The 11,695-nt window shown below is 48.5% G+C and overlaps 1 protein-coding gene across 1 annotated transcript in view; it reads right to left on the bottom strand.

Moving 5' to 3' along the window:
• Window positions 1–1,143: 1,143 nt before the first annotated feature.
• Window positions 1,144–11,695, bottom strand: part of LOC125284019 (histone-lysine N-methyltransferase SMYD3-like) — a 27,275-nt gene continuing 16,723 nt past the window's right edge. Inside the window, exons 4-5 of the mRNA XM_048227700.1 lie at window positions 4,154–4,262; window positions 1,144–1,543 (exon numbers count right to left, since the gene is read on the bottom strand). Of these exons, the coding sequence (XP_048083657.1) occupies window positions 1,442–1,543; window positions 4,154–4,262 (211 nt within the window). The 3' untranslated portion in view covers window positions 1,144–1,441. The remainder of the gene's footprint in view (window positions 1,544–4,153; window positions 4,263–11,695) is intronic.

Here is an 11,695-nt window from a genome sequence, read left to right as displayed (position 1 = left end):
TGTGGTGGGGGTGGTGTGTTGTGGTGTGGTGTGGTGTGGGGTGGTGTGGTGTAGTGTGTGTGGTGTGGTGTGGTGGGGTGTGGTGGTGTGGTGTGGTGTGGTGTGGTGTGGTGTGGTGTGGTGGGGTGTGGTGGTGGGTGTGGTGCGGGGTGGTGTGGTGTAGTGTGTGTGGTGGTGGTGTGGTGGGGGTGTGGTGTGGTGTGGTGCGGGGTGGTGTGGTGTGGTGTGTGTGGTGTGTAGGGGTGTGGTGTGGGGTGGTGTGGTGTGGGGTGGTGTGGTGTGCCTCTGCAGCTTGGGCATCAACACCACAAAACACCATGAATTATCGGAGCACACGACAATCAAAAATCTCCATTTGCATTCGGTGAATTAATTTACTGAAACGGCCGAGCCGTTTGGTTCTTTCCAAAGAAAAGAAAAGGAACCCCCTTGGGGGTGATGCATCGGCAGCGGGCAGCCAGAGAAGCGATGTGACCAGGGAGGGAAATTGACCACGTCCGCTTAGTCATGCCAGTCAGACCCTTCACCCACCTCACCATCACCATCTCTCATCATGGGCAGGTGGCAAAACAAATATATATTTCCCACAATGCCCCCTGGGAGCGTCCTCCTGGACGAGATCAGGGGACTGGAGCTTAGCAACGGGGGCGAGTCCACGGTGAAGCTCCCTGTTGTGGAAGGGAATGAGAAATGAGATGACCTGCTGCTGTCTTTGGATTAATAATGTCAGAGTCGGATTCTAGCAGGCACTACTACTAGAGTGGGGATGGGTTACTATAGGTCAGATGAGTACAGTGCAGTCAGAACATTGGATAAGAGAGAGAATAGATGTTCCACACAGCATCCTCTCTCTCTCTCTCACACACACACACACCTGAGTCAAGCAGAGTGTAAGACATACATGAAAGGATAAGGGAGTTGAGGATGTGCTTTATTTTATATCAGTCTGTTTAATAACCAATTATAGAACTGACTATAGAACTACAGGTATACAAGAGATACAGTATTGTGTAGGCTTTCATATCGGTGTGATTAATAACCAATTATAGTACTGACTATTAGAACAATTATACAAGAGATACAGTACTATAGAACTACAGGTATACAACCAATATAGTATTGTGTAGGCTACAGGTTATACAGTATTGTGTAGGCTTTCATATCGGCGTGATTAATAACCAATTATAGTACTGACTATTAGAACTACAGGTATACAAGAGATACAGTATTGTGTAGGCTTTCATATCGGTGTGATTAATAACCAATTATAGTACTGACTACAGAACTACAGGTATACAAGAGTATTTTGTGGGCTTAGTGCGTTCCACGGCGGTAAGTGTGCTGGAGGTCCCTGGCGAGGGAGGGAGTTCTGTCCACCACACAGAACAGCACTGTTTCTGCCCACTGCTCTCAGGAGTCAACATGTCGGGTCACTTCTGGCTCAGTCACGGCTGAGATCCGCCTGGCATTCCAGCAGCTTCTCCTGCAGTTCATTAGTCAGCGTGTGCTCTGTCCCGTGGGTCACCTTCAGAATATCATAGGCCTGCAGATGGAGGGAGACAGAGAGGGAAAGAGGGAGGGAAGGAGAGAGAGAGGAGATAGAGGGGGAGGGAGGGGGAGAAGGAGAGAGAGAGAGAGAGAGAGAGAGAGGAAGAAGATAGACAAGAAAGGGAGGGTGACAGAAACAGAGAGAGAGGCAGGATGGAGAGAGAGAGAGGAGGGGTGGAGACAGATGAAGCGAGAGAGAGAGAAACAAACAGAGGAACAAAGAGGGATGGATAGACAGAGAGAGGATGAGAGAAAGAGAGAGGGAGATAAGTAAAGAGGGAATACAAAGGGGAGAGAAGAGTGTGTGTTTTGGTTAGAGAAGGGAAATGAGAGAGCTGGCCCAGCTCACACCGGCGTGAAGGATTCATGCAGCATTTGCATTTCAAAATGACGCCGAATAATCTTGTTTTGGAACGCTTTCCTTGGAGAGCAAACAGTGTCAACGGCACAGGGGCCTTCATCCCGTTTTCTACACACAGTCGAGCACATCAAGATGAGCCCATTACACAAAGCCTTCGCCCAACCCCCTGCTCTCCTGCTGGAGCTAACAGAGGAGGGCTGTTTATAAAACACTTATAAAACACTTTCAACCTCTGAAGCCACAGCCACAGTTTCCCCAAGTTCCTCACAAAGTCAGATGCCAACCTCAAGGCCAATATCCATGGGCCTAATTTACCATGTCAGAGGGAGAAAGAGAGAGAGAGAGAGAGAGAGAGAGAGAATTGTGTGTGTGTATGATAAAGAATGAGAGAAACACAGAGAGAGCAAAACAGAGAGAGAGAGAAGTGTGTGTGTGTGTGTGTGTGTTTGTGTGTGTGTGTGTGTGTGTGTGTGTGTGTGTGTGTGTGTGTGTGTGTGTGTGTGAGTGAGAGAGTGAATGTGAATTATGAATGAGTGAAGTGTGTGGTGAGAGTGTGTGAGAGTGAGTGAGTGAGTGAATGAGTGTGTGTGTGTGTGTGTGTGTGAGAGAGAGTGAGTGAGTGAATGAGTGAGTGTGTGTGTGTGTGTGTGTGAGAGAGTGAGTGAGTGAGTGAGTGAGTGAGTGTGTGTTAGTGTGTGTGTGTGTGAGAGAGAGTGAGTGAGTGTGTGAGTGAGTGTGTGAGTGAGTGTGTGAGAGAGAGAGTGAGTGAGTGAGTGAATGAGTGTGTGTGTGTGTGTGTGTGTGAGAGAGAGACAGACAGAGATAAAGCCATCAGTGGAGATGTGCAGTCTTGGACAGGAGCTTATAAGAGGCTACGGGCCGCCCTGCAGGTTCATTAGGCTCCTGTCCTCATCTGTTAGCAGGGCCTTGTAAGGAAGGGACGGCTTCCTTCAGGTTCTGGACAGCACGGCAGTGTGTGTGTGTGTGTGTGTGTGTGTGTGTGTGTGTGTGTGTGTGTGTGTGTGTGTGAGAGAGAGTGAGTGAGTGAGTGAAGTGAATGAGTGAGTGTGTGTTAGTGTGTGTGTGTGTGAGAGAGAGAGTGAGTGAATGAGTGAGTGTGTGAGTGAGTGTGTGAGTGAGTGTGTGAGAGAGAGTGAGTGAGTGAGTGAATGAGTGTGTGTGTGTGTGTGTGTGTGTGAGAGAGAGTGAGTGAGTGAGTGAATGAGTGTGTGTGTGTGTTTGTGTGTGTGTGTGTGAGAGAGTGAGTGAGTGAGTGAGTGAGTGAGTGTGTGTGTGTGTGTATGTGTTTGTGTGTGTTTGTGTGTGTGTGTGTGTGAGAGAGAGTGAGTGAGTGAGTGAATGAGTGTGTGTGTGTGTGTGTGTGAGAGAGAGACAGACAGAGATAAAGAGCCATCAGTGGAGATGTGCAGTCTTGGACAGGAGCTATAAGAGGCTACGGCCGCCCTGCAGGTTCATAAGGCTCCTGTCCTCATCTGTTAGCAGGACGCAGCAGGAAGGGACAGCTTCCTTCAGGTTCTGGACAGCACGGCAGTGTGTGTGTGTGTGTGTGTGTGTGTGTGTGTGTGTGTGTGTGTGTGTGTGTGTGTGTGTGTGTGTGGGTGATAACCTGCTTGTCTGGACGTCTACGACACCTCCTGTCCTCTTCCCAAGTCCAGACCCTAACAATATCTGTCTAGACATCTCCTGCAGCTCCTCGGCTCTGTCCAGCTGATGACCTTAATGTTACCTGTCTGGACGTCTCCTCACCTAACCCTCCTCTGACCATGCTCCGTACCTCCTTCAGGTAAAATCTCAAGCTAACCTAAGGGACTCCAGTGCCTCCTCCAGGTAACCTACAGTAATAGCTCACCTGTCTGAAGGTCTGAAGCATTCTCATCCAGGTAACAGCTCACCTGTCTAACCATCCCTTACACCTCCTCAATCGCTCACCTGTATGAAGATCTAGCATTTTCATTCAGGTAAGAGCTCACCTATCTGTGGACTCCTGTGCCTCCTCCAGGTACAATCTCACCTGTCTGATCATTCCTCACACCTCCTCCAGGTAAAAGCTCACCTGTCTGAGTGACACCTGCGTCTCATCCAGATATGACCTCACCTGTCTGACCATCCCCTTCACCTCGTCCAGGTGAAGAGCTCACCTGTCGGAAGGACTGCAGTGCCTCTTCCAGGTAAAACCTCACCTGTCTGACCGTCCCCTACACATCCTCCAGGTGAAGAACTCACCTGTCGGAAGGACTGCAGTGCCTCCTCCACTCTGCCCAGGAGGTGTTGTAGTTTCCCCAACCTCATCAGCTGGACGCCGCACGCTGGGTGGGGGTCAGTGTAGTAGAGTCTAAAAGAGACAAACGAAAACACACACTCATGAAACACACACACACACACACACACACTTTCTTGGGAGAGACCTACTGATATTAGTGTTTCTTGGTGAGATTTAGGCTCACAGTCTGAATGAGAGACAAACACATTCACTGGGGACTAGCATATTGATAGTAGATATTCTTAGTGAGGAGTCTGAAGGAGACAAAGTAACTATCTGTAATAATCTGTATATTTACTAGTAACTAAATGAACAGATTCAAAATGTACAAGACAGACAGGGAGATACTGTAGACTGATATTTCTGTATTAAGGTGCTTGCACACCATCCCAACAAATAGCAATTAAGCAATATGGCACAGGTGAGAGTGGGGGTGGTAAGCATATACCCACGGCTGTGGTTACCTGTGGCCTGCGTGGCTATATCCTGACCACCCCCATGACCACTGGCAAGCAGACTGTGTCACGGTTTGGAGTTTGTGTTTTGGTTTTTGGGACCATTAGTTTGTAGTTTGCTGTGTTCTCTTGTTTACTTCCTGTTGTCTTCGTTACTTCCTGTGTCCTGTGCCATGTGTTCCTTTGTTTATTTTGCCATGTGGCTTTGTTCCCTGTCTCGCGTCTCTGACAGACTGATGGTGCACATTAACCCAACTGTTGGCGTTTGTTGGGGCAGTGCAACCACCGTTAGATATTCTTCGTGGGGTGTGGGGTAAAGGATTGTTGGGTCAGACATGGGAGGGAAGTGGCTCTATATATATACGCGTGTACACGTGCGATACCAAAGCCTAGCGCTGGCACGGTCCCCTTCTGAGATCCCCCGCTGCCACTGTTGCCAGGATACTCTTTCCAGCCTTTACTGCTCTGAAATATAGTCTGGCTGGCTGGCGATCACCATCACTTGGCATGAGTGGGAAATTAACTGGAATTAAGTGGCGCTAACGCACATGCAAACATGAGATTAGCACGTAAGCGCATTTACTCATTTATATTAAGGGAAATGCAGTGCTGGAACAGGCTAGAGGAAGACTGCTGTAGACACTGAGTAAACTATTGGGAGTGTTCCTGCTCCCAGGCAAATCATCTGGTATAGACGTGTATCCATGTCTGCACTGAGGGTTTTCACAGTCTCTCAGGCGACATGAGTAACATGACTGGGCGTCTGTCCAACTCTAACATCGCACCGCACCGAAAGGAGGAGGAGTGGGCACGTCTGTTAGTGAAGGGAGAGAGAGGAAGGTCAGGGGAGATATATAACACACACACACACACACACACACACACACACACACACACACACACACACACACACACACACACAGCAGGCTTGTAGAAAAGTCATTTGCGTCATGACAAGACCCCTGTGGTTTCAGACAATAAACAATGCCAACCCATGTCTGCACACCCTGACTCACTGACAGTGACATGAAGTCACACACAGACACACACACACACAAACACAGACAGACAGACAGAGAGAGAGACACAGAGACACACACACACACACACACACACACAGACAGACAGACAGACACACGCACACACACACACAATTTGAACACACCACTCTTCCATGCTTTGCACCATTATCTCAAGGCCCCTCAGAAGGGAAGGGCTGAGCAGTAAAGCAGTTCAAAGGGTTCAAATGACCAACATTAAGAACACCGTCTCTGGAGACCTGAACTCTCCTGTCAGCAGCACTTACTTCCTGGGGTAAGAGAATGTAATGCTGGGGCAATCAAACCCAGTCAACTGCCCTGAAGAGACCCTCACTGTGTGTGCCCTGCTTACTCGTAATGAAGCCTTAAGAGCTTGTGTCCAGACAGACAGACAGGCAGGGATATACACACACACACACACACACACACAAGCAAAGCACAGCCACAGGGCAGCATGCACTCACGGTCTGACAGCTTCAAGAACCGCTCCAAAAGGACTCTTAAAATAATACTGTAGGCTGAGCTGCCTGCACTGTGACTCATGGTAGCTAGAACATGGCACATTTCTGCTGTGTGCTAGAAACTCACTCTCTCACACACAAAGAAACACACACATACACATGTGCACACATACATATGCGTGCACACACACACGCATGCACGCACGCACACAGGCACACACACACACACACACACACACACACACACACACACACACACACACACACACACACAGCCTTTCTCACACCACCACATCACACCACTACAAGGCTTTTACATTGATGATAGTAAGTGATGAACTATCTTGGAAACCCAGATTGATTCTGCCAAAGGTCAAAGCCTGGGGCAGTAAAAACAATCATGGAGGCTCACGCCTGCTTCATAAAACACTGACACCACAGACGGCAGCCTGCAGACTACTCTCTAGGGTGACGTACCACAGATAAGACCACAGGAGGTTAACACTCACATATGAGAGGGCTCTGTCCAGCCATCTATGTCTGTGTCACCTCCTGTGTGTGTGTGTGTGTGTCTCATTTGTATATAGTATAAGTATATATACTTTTTTTTGATCCCGTGTGGTGCATGTGTGAATTAGTGAAACACAAACAACACACAGTGAACACATTTGAGCTGCCTGTTTCAACGGGCGGCACAGTGAGGGGTTAGGTGCTTGCCCAAGGGCATAAACCCTCAACCGCAACCCTCCGACAAGTCCAGAGTTAGCTAACCAGTCAGTCTGCTCTTCAGTATATTCATATAACATGAATCCAGTCCCACCATCCTGCAGACTGTCTCCTTCTTAGTGAGCGGCCTTCTTAGTGTGCAGCCTTCTTAGTGTGCAACCTTCTTAGTGTGCAACCTTCTTAGTGTGCGACCTTCTTAGTGTGCAACCTTCTTAGTGTGCGACCTTCTTAGTGAGCGGCCTTCATACTGTAGGGCTCATCTCAAAGCTCTATTTGCATGCGGCCTCTCTCCTCGGTCCTCCAGCTTATTTGCCTGGAAATCGCTCAAAGCTCGACGTCATCGAGGAGGTCTCATTTATCTTTACCAGAGGAGGCAAGAGCGAGGAGAGAGGAGGGAGGTGGAAGGCCCGATATGCGAGGAAACCCAAGAGCATCCTACACGGAAGCGTTTTTAGTTGGAATTGTGCGATCATTGGTCCAGGCTGCCAAGGTAAAAAGTTCCCTCCCACGTCTGTCAACTTTCGGTTTCAAACAAGTCCGTAGGGATTTATTTGCGACAATAAACTAGTAGATAGACCAAGAAAAGACCTTTATGCGCTGGCATTATCATGAACTACCATGCAAACTTTTTTAAAAAAAGGTTGATGCCTGTTTTGTTCACACATTGTATAATAACTATTCCTTCATGTCTTGAGAACTGTCAAACATTACTTCATTATCAGGGTCAATAAGTGGGATGAGTCCATGTTCATATAACATTTTTAGGCTTTTGGTGTTTGAGTTCATATTCTCTGCAATTTGTCTGTTTATTCTAGCCTAAGAGGTGATGCACCGCATCATCAGTAATTGACGTCTCTTAAAAGTGATGCGTGCGTGAGCAGGGCTTCTCATCGGTCATATCGGTCTCTCCTTCATTCCTCCATCCTCCTATCCTTCCTTCCTCATTTCCTTCACAACATTAATTAGAAGGAGGGGTTAGGACAGGAGGAATGGAGGAAGGAAGGGAGGATAGAGGAAAAAGACAAATAATATGAACCCTTAGTGTGCAGCCTTCTTAGTGTGCATCCTTAGTGTGCAGCCTTCTTAGTGTGCATCCTTAGTGTGCAGCCTTCTTAGTGGGCATCCTTCTTAGTGTGCATCCTTAGTGTGCAGCCTTCTTAGTGTGCAGCCTTCTTAGTGTGCATCCTTAGTGTGCAGCCTTCTTAGTGTGCATCCTTCTTAGTGTGCATCCTTAGTGTGCAGCCTTCTTAGTGTGCAGCCTTAGTGTGCAGCCTTCTTAGTGTGCAGCCTTCTTAGTGTGCATCCTTAGTGTGCAGCCTTCTTAGTGTGCATCCTCTGTCTGCTTAGAGCACAACAGCAATCTCATTAACTTTTTTACCAAATTACTACCCTAATTCTGTTGTATTTAATAGGTCAAGCTGATCTTATTCCATCACATATACACACATATATTAACAATATATGAAGAAAGAGCAAAGTATTTCATGAATCCACACACAAGTGCAAGAGCTAGTTTTCCATACTCTGACTCACCAGCTCACTTCAAACAAGCTGAGAAAAGCAATCAAAGTGTTTTTGTGCATTGAGAGCCTGATCAGTGGTTAGTCAGCAGGCTAGAGGTAGCAATTCTCCTCTGGCTTTAACACTGTGTGCAACACAGCCACTCAGATTCCCACATGCTTACCCTCTCTCTCTCTCTCCCCTCACACTCTTTCTCCCTCTCTCTCTCTCTCACCCTCACCCTCTCTTTCTCCCTCTCTCTCTCTCTCACCCCTCTCTCTTTCTCCCTCTTTCTCTCTCTCACTCTCTTTCTTGCTAACTCTCTCTCTCTATCCTCCTCTCTCCTGCTCACTCGCTCGCTCATGCAGACCAATTTTCAATTAGTGCCCTAACTTGAGTATTACACACAGAGCATGACTTTTAATTTGAATTCCAAACTCAATCTGAAGAGAGCATGCTGACTTGAGGGCTCATATTCATTTAGACACACACACACACACACACACACACACACACACACACACACACACACAGACACACACACAGACTTGAGAGTAAAAGAGCTCATATTCACTTAGACACACACACACACACACGCAAATTTGAGAGCAAAACAGCTCATATTCATTAAAACACACAAACACACAGAATTGGGAGCAAAAGAGCCCTGCTACCAGGTCTCTGGACCCGACTGTGTGCCGCGTCTGTAGTGGAAGCACATGGGCATTCATGAGCGTGATACCCGCTCCTTAGCTAAACAAACTCAGAGAGCCTGATGCCAGGGGATGGGCAGGGGATGGGCAGGGCTGGGCAGGGGATGGGCAGGGGATGGGCAGGGCTGGGCACTTAATGAGCTGAGAGGGATGCAAGCGTGAGTGCCCTTCTGGGCTAAAGCCAGACTCCGAGGCTGAGGCAGAGTCACATCTGGAGGAGGAAGTACGAGAGGAGATTCTGCCCTAAATGAGACAAGAAAAATAATTAAATAAACGGTGATGATGGAATGATGAAGAGTTTCATCTCTGAGACGAGAGGAGGTGTGTGTGTGTGTGTGTGTGTGTGTGTGTGTGTGTGTGTGTATATGAACCTCTGAACTCAAGTTGAGGAATTTCCAGCGACAGATCACCGCCTCCTCAGTCCCTCTCCTTCTGTCATCACACACACAGCAGAATGCTACCAGACTGATGCAAAACACTCCCCACATACACACACACACACACACACACACACACACACGAGCAGAATGCTACCAGACTGATACAAAACACTCCACACACGCACACACACACACACACACACACACACACACACACACACAAAACACACACACACACACACACACACACACACACACACACACACACACACACACACACACACACACACACACACACACACACACACACACACACACACACACACACACACACACACACACACACACACACACACACACACACACACACACACACACACACTGATTCAGAGATGAGCTCCATGCATGTCTGATGAAGGTAAATAGCTCCATCAGTCAGATGAGCACAGACACATGGCCCTGGTGGGTAAAGAGTGTACAAGTGTCTCATCGGAGCTGCACAAACATCAGACATGTTTCATCTCCATCTAATAAGCTGGAGTCACAGGCCTTTCATATTCAGTGTAAGCTAAAAATTATATTATTATTATCATCGTGTGCTACTATTTAACAGAGCCAGATAAACAAGCACCGCAATTCAAACCTCTCATGTCTGAGTCACCTCCTGTGTGTGTCTGTGTGTGTGTGTGTGTGTGTGTGTGTGTGTGTGTGTGTGTGTGTGTGTGTGTATAACCCCTCAGAAAAACCTGCTGCAGACACACAAAGAGGCATCTCAAAGATCACATCGCTCACAGCGCATTGGACACACTTTGCACACACGCTTATGTCAATTCATAATCATGAAGCAATCAAAGCTATCCGATCCTATGGAGTCCATGCGTTAACAGGAAGGGAGTGGTCGATAGGTCATGGCTGCAGGCTTTCCCTGGGGGGGACGGACAGTATCGGAGAGCGGCAGTGCTTAGGTAAGAAATACTGTCCACCATTGACATGTTAATGAATGTCAGGCCGGGGTAATGAAGTGGGAGTAATCGCCGTCTGCCTGTGGAACAGAAGAAGCACACAGAGGGAGGAGGAGGAGGTGTAGGAGGAAGAGGAGGAGGAGGAAGAGGAGGAGGTGGAGGAGGAGGAGGTGGAGGAGGAAGAGGAGGAGGAGGAGGAGGTGTAGGAGGTGTAGTAGGTGGAGGAGGAAGAGGAGGAGGAGGTGTAGGAGGTGGAGGAGGAAGAGGAGGTGGATGAGGAGGAAGATGAGAAGGAGGTGGAGGAGGAAGAGGAGGAGGAAGATGAGGAGGAGGAGGAAGATGAGGAGCAGGAGGAGCAGGAGGTGGAGGAGGAAGAGGAGGAGCAGGAGGTGGAGGAGGAGGAAGATGAGGAGGAGGTGTAGGAGGTGGAGGAGGAAGAGGAGGTGGAGGAGGAAGAGGGAGGAGGAAGAGGAGGAGGAGGAGGATGAGGAGCAGGAGGAGCAGGAGGTGGAGGATGAGGAGAAGCAGGAGGTGGAGGAGGAGGTGTAGGAGGAGAAGGAAGATGAGGAGGAGGAGGAGATGAAAGAGGAAGAGGAGGAGGAAAAGTTGGTAAAGGAAAAGAGGAGGAGATGGAAGAGGAAGAGAAGTGAGGAGAGGCAGAGGTGAGGGAGAGGAGGAGGGAGTTAGGTGGCGATCACGCTGACCAGCGGCAAGCGGCAAATTTCTATTGCTTACTATGTTTCGGCAACAGAGTGGTCAGCCGTGCCAGCGAAGTGATTAGCAATGCTAGCAGGATGCTTAGCACCACCAGCGGAATAGTTAGCAGCGCAAGCGCTATGCTAGATACATAATAGCAGAGCTTTGAACTTGGTTTAATGGAGGCTCATCAATGTCAGCTTGATGTATCCTAGGAACTTCAGGCATTCCGACCATTTAAGGCAGTACAATACCTATTCTGGCAGGACGTTTCTTTCCGTTGTACAGAAATGAGAATATCACTTAGCAATAAGATTTAATGCAATTATTCTGGTCTGGTAATGTGTGTTACACTTCGCTGCTGTCGCCTCCGTGTTTAGGGAAGGAGCAGGAGGAGGAAGAGGAGGAGGAGGGAGGAGGAGGAGGTGTTGCCCCTGCAGCAGCACGAGTAGATGTTTGAAGCTCCATAGCCAGGCATAACCAGTAGGAGCTTGGGGTAAGGAGAGGCTCCGGTTCTAAAGGGAGGGATGCTCTGTTGCCCTGGTAACTGCATCACAGGGTGGGTGTGGGTG

This window comes from Alosa alosa, chromosome 19, assembly GCF_017589495.1.
Source record: "Alosa alosa isolate M-15738 ecotype Scorff River chromosome 19, AALO_Geno_1.1, whole genome shotgun sequence".
Classification (NCBI taxonomy): domain Eukaryota; kingdom Metazoa; phylum Chordata; class Actinopteri; order Clupeiformes; family Clupeidae; genus Alosa; species Alosa alosa.
Note: the sequence above shows the minus strand (reverse complement) of the source record. Positions and strands in the feature narration are given on the sequence as shown.